The 7,702-nt window shown below is 55.8% G+C and overlaps 1 protein-coding gene across 1 annotated transcript; it reads left to right on the top strand.

Annotated features, from left to right (window-relative positions):
* Positions 1 to 3,865: 3,865 nt before the first annotated feature.
* On the top strand, positions 3,866 to 6,866 carry NCS57_00149600 (uncharacterized protein; the record flags this gene model as incomplete). The annotated part of the gene is made up of 5 exons (XM_053051559.1): positions 3,866 to 3,989; positions 4,051 to 4,608; positions 4,680 to 4,859; positions 4,919 to 5,463; positions 5,514 to 6,866. The coding sequence occupies 5 exons, from the start codon at positions 3,866 to 3,868 to the stop codon at positions 6,864 to 6,866; spliced, it is 2,760 nt and encodes a 919-aa protein (XP_052920074.1).
* Positions 6,867 to 7,702: the final 836 nt, after the last annotated feature.

Raw genomic sequence — 7,702 nt, 5'->3', positions numbered from 1 at the left:
GGTGTTGTGGTGGTGAAAAGGTTGAGTAGAAGTGGTGATCTATATAGATGCTCTTCTTGAGACGCGCGCGCGCTGGCTCTTTGCAGATTGCGCTGGTGTTTTGACAGGCTTGGGGCGCGTTTGACTGGCAGTGGAACGCAATGCGCTGCTGTATGCTGCGTTTATTGTCAAAGCGGGCGAGCTCTGTTGCGTTTGGGGCGTTGAGGGGACGGGAAGCCGATGGAAGGCTCGCTGAAATGTGCTGAATTCTGAGGGGAGATGAGTGCTGAAGAACGGGGGAAAATAGGATTTCGGGCGCGGGGTGGGTGGTGCGCTGAATATGTAGGGGTCAGGCGCCATGCGCAATCAGTAACTGGACAGCAGTGGGTGACCTTCTGGGCTTTGCTGGGGCGGGGGCGCGCTCGAAAAAAAAAAAAAAAATCGCACCGCAGCGCCCGAGGGTAAAAAAAAAAAAGCGAGTGCCTCTCAGGGCAAAAAAAGGCGGCAGCTGCAGTGGATGCGTGTTCCGCTGGCTTCTTAGTGGTCACCTTCCACTCCCCGATCAACTGGCTGGCCATTGTAACCCACCCACCCGACCAGGTCGGTCGCCCAAGAAGCCGCCCGCCCAGCTGGAACACAATGATAATGACGGGAGGTGCCCGCACAACTGAGGTGCCCTGCCCTCCATGGTGAAAATTTTCATCACTGCCCGACAAGGCGGGGGCCTGGAGGGACCTGGTGGTCGCCAAATTACAGCAGCAGCCCCATTGTCGAGCCTGACGATTGAGGCGCTAGAATCCAAACGGTTCTCGGCGCGTCTTCAGGGCCAGGCCATCAGTGAGTGATTCTCGCGAGCTGCCCTCCAGCTGGTGTTTTTTCAGAGTTCAGTGAGCGCCCTGAATGCTGCTGTCCATCCATTCCAGGCACGCACTCCAGCTCCCGTCTTTTGTAGAGACAGGTAGTCTCGCCACAGCACCTTCCCCAACACCGCACAGCAAGATCCTAGGCAATTGCCAGCTTGATAACCCTGGGCAAGAGCAACCGGCCTCCTTCCACAGCCCTGCTCTGTAAGAGCCCGCACTCCACGCTCATCACTTATCCCACACATAGACCTCAACACAAAAAAAAAAATACACACAAATTCGTCCTCAAAGAAACCCCTCGGAATGACCAGCGCAAGAGATACCGCACTGGGACCTTCTCTGACTGGTCCGTTAGCCACTCGCAGCAAAGGATGGAAACGACTCCGCGCCCAGTTGCGCAGCCTCCGCACTCCCAAGGTGCTACTGCTGCGAGGGCCGAAGCGTCAACTGTATCGCCTCAGTACTCGACTATTATTTATGATCAATCAAGCTGTGCCGGTGGGTTTTCCTTGTTAACTTTTCTCTGCATTGAATATGCTTGCTGATTTCATCTACTTGTTGGCTGTTGGTGCATCACAAATTTGTGGCCTGGAGCCGCCTATAACCCCGTCCAGAGCCTTCGCAAACCTGTTTGCAAAAGCCGTGATGCTGTAACGATACCTACAGAAGACACCTGGAGCGACGTCTCTAGCGCCCTCTCGCGACGCTTTTCCAGGGCATCCGGAGCGATGTGTCACTGTCACACCCAGAGTGTGGTGACCATGCTGCCGCCCCCTCCACTCACCGCTGGGTCAAGCCCAATCCGAGTGCGCCCTGAGCTCGCCAGGCAGCTGGGCAGGCTTTCGCTGGCCTCTAGCTGGGCACAGCCAGGCGGGGTCATTCCGGCGCCTTCACCCTTGGCCTGTACATTTCAGAACGATCAACCAGGGGGGTGATGGAATGACGGGCACAGAGGAGAGCGGCTCTTTTCAGACACCCAGCGGTCCCCCAACCTCTCGCTGTTCCACAGCGCGTCCCAGAGGCTTTGACGTTTCCCTCAAGGACAACCCTCTGCCGGAAATCATTGAGCTGTCGCTGGCACGTCCTCCAGGTGTCATTCACCATGACTCTCTGCCCTGGCGTGCTTCAGCGTCCATCAAGCTATTTTCAGCAGCCCTCTACCTTTTGGAGCCAGGTCAGCACGAGCAGCCCTGAACTCCCACACTTTTTGCAACATGGCCGTCCTCGACTGCGCTCAAGCAGATGTATCGACGTCATGTTCAGTTGCCAGTGTATGAAGCGGAAGCCTCAAGGAATCACGTCCTCGAGCGCTTCTTTGACGTAACTAAATGGCCGGAGTGCTCATCGTACTGCGTCTGTTCGGGACGCCACAGAGATTTCGTGTCCACGACATCAATTTTACTCAAACCATCGTTGATGACCGTTCCAAGACAAGTTCCAACCCGATCCCAACAGTTGCAATAGACAGGTACTTTAAGGATTCGCACCTCCTAAATTTCTACTGTGGACGGCTCAAGAACTACGATTCGTCATCAACTACCTCTACGCCTCTCTTGTTCAAAACAACGCAGGCATCGCACAAGGTGCCGAAGGGTCGCAAAGGAACACCCTGATGGGCATTGAACTGTTCAAAGGCAGAGAGTGGGAGCTTGAAGGGAAGCTCGACCCTTTGGCCCGCCTCCCCTCGATTGGCTGTTGTATAAAGACGTGAGATGCCTCCGTTTCGGTCACTCGATTCCTACTCAGCCAACATTCTTGAGTCTTTGACCCTCCATGTTTCGAGCCTGATCGCGACTGAGCTCATCATCGCCAACTACCGAGACGCGTCTCTTGGAGGGGTCAGAACACCACGTGATGGCAGCGCGGCTCCAGTAAGCTTAATAGTAAGTTATTGACCTTGAGCCAACGACGCTTCTATTCTACCCGCCGTTCGATGCCAAGTTTACACGCCCATGGTATATTGTTGATCCCTCTAATTGAAGTCACTGCCGAGGGAATCATACGTGCCTCTTGATCTGTTCATGCTCGATCACGAGCAAAGCTCAAGGAGCTTCGCAGTTCTCTCTTATCCCTTCACACGCAATGGCGGGGCTCTGGTCCAGAGCAGCCCACGCAAGCTTCATTCGACGGCGTTGAATGGTTGATGCCGGGCACCCACTGGTGTCACAGACCCCTGCTGTCAAGGCCGTCCAAGGACCCAAAACAAGCCAAGTCAGAGATGCTCAAGATGGAGGGGCGAGGTACTTGGCATCTGTATGACAGCGGCAGCCAATTGCCGTGTACCAGACCCTTGTCCCAGCTTGGACAGCTTTCAACCCCTAGCTCGCTATGGCTGATACCCCTCCATGATCGACCATCCTCGCGATCTCCCGGCGCGTATGGTTTTCATGCTCGGCCACCAAGTGGGCAAACGGAGGTCTGAGGAAGCAGGCCATGTTCTCTAGCAAGGCATGAACGGCGGATGGCCCGGCCAACCTTGTGTCCAAGCTATGGTGGCTTCAGAAGCTTCGATTCGACAGAGCTTGGCATACTGCTTTGACCCGACGGGAGGCAACCCGTCTCGCGCCCGTGACGCCTAGATCGTGGTGGCTGTCTACATGAGCTGAGATCAGTGCATACAGCACCGTCGGTACACCTAGGCAATGCCATCAGCATGTGCCCGAGCGATTCTGCTGGCTTATTCCTGTTTGTCAACTGCTGCACTGCTCGGCCAACGGTAGCACCACTTTGAAGCCCAGCACCACACAGCGCCCGCGCCAGCTGAATCTGCGTCACTTGCCCCTCAGACAGCCCCTCCTCCGCTTCCTCATCCTCCACCATTTCCTAGTTTCCTCTCCCTGTTTTCGTTTCCCTCTTCCTCCTCCTCCCTCACAACTCTTCCTGACTAGATTCTTCCTTTCTGCACTGCTCCATCTCCCCTCCTGCTAGCTCAGAAGGGGTTCTTTCTTTTCACCACTCCTGCTACACAACACCAAGCTTCTCTCTGGGATCCCTCCCAGTGCCTGAAGACGCGAACAGCAGCCATGTTCAGCTTCAGGTCTCACGGCCTCCTGGTGGGGCTCATCATCCTCGTTGGCCTGGCTTCTCCTGCCTTTGCCTTCGGTGCTGGCAACATTGCCTCAATCTCCAAGGTTGAGGGCCAGAACTGTGAGTGACCCCCCGCAGATCGCATCCCTCGGCGCATCTCAGCTAACTGTATCTCTCCTAGGGCGACACGGCGATATCGAAGATGCTCTCCTCACCCTCACCCTGGCCCGTGCCCTCAATGGCAAAAAGTTCAACAAGATCAACGTTTCGCGCACGTACTTTGGAAACTGGCTCCGAGATTACTCCCAGGCTGTCGATGTCGGCACTGTCAAGTCCGTTTCTGCCGAAGCCATCCGTCTCCTCCTTTGCGTTCTCGGCTTCATGACCTTTGGCTACGGATCCGGCGAGTTCGAGGTTACCGCTGAGCGACTGGGCTGCTACCGCCCTGAGGAGCACATCGACAACCCCAAGGACTACGCCGAGAATGTCGACGCTCGCCAGTATGACCGTCGCCTTCGAGGTCCCATTGATGAGGAACGAGAGCTCTCGATCGACCCAGAGACGGGCATGAAGAACTACATTGCCAACGAGCGCGCCGGTATCATGACCTCTGCCAAGCTTGTCAGACGCCTCTTTGGCGGTATGATTGAGCTCGGCCGCCGATACAAGGATTCTCAGCGAAAGGCAGACAAGTATGAGGCTCTCCGTCTCATGGGCACTGGACTGCACTGCCTCGAGGGTCAGTATACTATTGTTCAGTTCACCGTCGCGCGCGGTCTATCGTTGTCCATGTGCTAATCACAACTACAGATTTCTTTGCTCACAGCAACTACACCGAACTTGCACTTATTGAGCTGGGCGAACGTGATGTCTTCCCTCACTGTGGTCGTAACACCGAGATCAACCTTGAGGGTGCTCGTGACCGTGTCTACCCCATCGTTACTGGTACCTTTGGTGGTGTTGATTTCTTGCATTCCGTCACTGGTGAAGGTTAGTTCTCACCAAGCACACCCTCGCATTTGTTAAAAACATCACTAACAAGACTCAAGTGTCCGACAAGCTGACCCAGAATGAGATTGACGAACTCGAGGGCACTCTTCAGCAGGGCGCCGCGTCCGATACCAGCATGCTCCGGGACTTGCTGGACAAGATCCCCGACGGCATCTTTGGTAACAAGCACCAGAGTGATCGCGTCGATGAGCTCCAGCAGAACGCCGCCACGGCTCAGATGGAGAATGTTTCCGTCTCCCCTCGTGACCCTGAGGAGTTCACCCTCTACGTCCAGAACGTCTTCAAGCAGGTCATGCCTGCCATTGAGTTCCATGATGACATCATGAAGAGCATCTCGGGCGCCGTTGAGAAGATCCCTGTGCTGCCTAAGATCATTGAGCAGCTGGAGGAGCAGCTTTCCGTCTTCATCTTCTCCATCATTGCCCCCTTCATCGTCCCCCTGATCCAGCAGATCCGCAACGAGCTCAAGACTGGCTCCGACGAGATCATTGAGAGCAGTGAGCGCGAGCAGCACATTGTTTTCCATAATGATGACTCTAGCGATCCCACTCACTCCATGCTGTCCAAGGACCACTTCTCCAACGTAAGTGAGCAACGTAAGTGTTATGAATCCAGCTTCTAACTGAGTCTTAGATTCTCAACGAAATTGCCGGCCGAAACGCTGCCAGCATGGTGCACTGGGTTGTCCCTCAGCTCATGGACGCCGTTGATGATGAGAGTGTCGATGTGGATAGGCTCCTCGACGACATAATCGGCGGTATCCTGCATCACCCTGCCCAGCGTGATATGGGCAACCGCAAGGTCCAGGAGGGCCGACGCCGCTGCTACGAGAACGTCAAGGAGTGGTGGGGTGAGATGGGCGATGACCAGCGTGAGGACTACCGTCGCAAGCTGACCCGTGACGGCGTCCAGAACGGCGAGAACCACAAGGAGGGCGTCTATGACACTGGTCACGGCCACGGCTGTGCTGGTAAGCTCAAGATGCGCAAGCTCTACGGTGGTCCCGAGACTATTGAGGACAAGATTGCTGGTGCCGCCGCCGATGCCATCTTCAAGGGTGCTACTGGCGCTCTTTCTGGTATGGTTGAGCAGAACACCGGCTACAAGATGCCCTCTTCCGGCCGTAAGGAGGAGAAGGAGGAGGGTGGCTTTGGCGGATTCCTCAACGCTGCCAGCTCCATCCTTGGAGGAGCTTTCAACAGTGATGACACCAGGCGTGAGACCAGCAGCCGCCGCGAGGACGACGGATCGTATACTCGCACCGAGACCGAGTATGGCCGTCATGGTGATCGCTATGGCCAGGCCGAGTACTCTCGAACAGAGCGCCCTGATGGCAGCAGTCACGAACAGTACAGCCGGTACGAGCAACGAGACTCTGAGGGTGGCCGTCACACCGGAGGCTACGGCTATGAGGAGCGAACAGAGACTCACCAGTCTTACTCGGGTAGCTACCAGCGCACCGAGCGCCACGAGTACCATGGCTCAACTGAGGAGGGCTATGGCCGCCGCCGTGACGACGACGAGGGCGGTTACGGTCGCCGTCGTGATGACGATGAAGGAGGTTATGGTCGCCGCCGCGATGATGATGAGGGCGGCTATGGCGGTGGTCGACGCCATGAGGAGGGCGGCTATGGCGGCGGTGGTTATGAGCGCCGCGAGGAGAGCCACAGCCGCCATGAACGTCAAGAAGAGGGTGGCTACGGAGGTGGCTACGGCGGTGGTGGTTATGGCGGCGGTCACGAGCGCCGTGAAGAGGGTGGCTACGGCGGGGGCTACGGAGGCGGCGAGCGTCGTGAGGGGGGCGGCTACGGTGGTGGTTATGGCCAGGACAACTACGGTCGTCGTGAGGAAGGCGGCTACTCTGGAGGAGCCGCCGACGAGTACGTCCGCCAGAGCCAGGGCCAGGGAGGCTACGGCGGCGGATATGAGCGACGTGATAATGATGAGTACGGCGGAAATGGCTATGGTGGTGACCGACGCTGGTAAGTTGCTGAGCAACCCAGTCGCCTCGCCTCGCGTGAGAGCAATGGACCTCACGATGGGAGCAAGAGGGATGCTCTCGGCCATGATGAGGGCTGTGATACATGTTCAGAATGTGCACTCTTGTTAGTGAAAAGAATTGATGGTTTCCTGTGCGGTTTAATTAACTGTGACGTATCTTGGATGTAGTGCAATGTGGAGAGCCAGGAGATATCTACGGAGTAGCGGCCCTGAAGGAGTATATCGTAAATCTGGTGGCGTTTACCTCCTTGGCAGTTTAGATAGATTCCCAGGCGCGTCTATTTGACGATCCCGAAGTATCCGTACAGTGATAACTTGGAAGAATTCATAAATACGATCAAATGCAACTGGGATACCGTACATATGCAGCATGCACATCAATCCTCCGTTCAGTTGTGGGAGGCCTCCCACACTCGCCGTATCCCTTCCAACTTCTTTGGATCACTCCAGTATTACCCAGAGCCCTTCAAGTACAGAGAGATAGGTATCAAGTACAAGGCCGAGCCAAACGTGGCTACGGAAACGACGTTGCCGACTGGAATGCGGCAGTGAGCCCCGATCCGAAGGCCTGGAATGCCTTCAAGTCCAGCTCTGTGATAGTTTTAGCCGTGACATGCGCATAAAAGGTAATTCGATAGAAAATGTAGAGGCACAATTGTTAGTGCCTATTCTTGACTCCAAAGCTCAGCTTAATTCACTCCCAAGTCATCCAACGCCCTCATGCTCTTCACCAGGATCGACTCTGCCCCCGAGCAAGACACTCGGAAGCTAAATATCGTCCGAGAGCCCGAGCGGTTCATGCCGGAAGCAACACGATGAGC

Source organism: Fusarium keratoplasticum, chromosome 1 (assembly GCF_025433545.1).
Source record: "Fusarium keratoplasticum isolate Fu6.1 chromosome 1, whole genome shotgun sequence".
NCBI lineage: Eukaryota > Fungi > Ascomycota > Sordariomycetes > Hypocreales > Nectriaceae > Fusarium > Fusarium keratoplasticum.
This window is presented reverse-complemented; position numbering and strand designations above follow the sequence as displayed.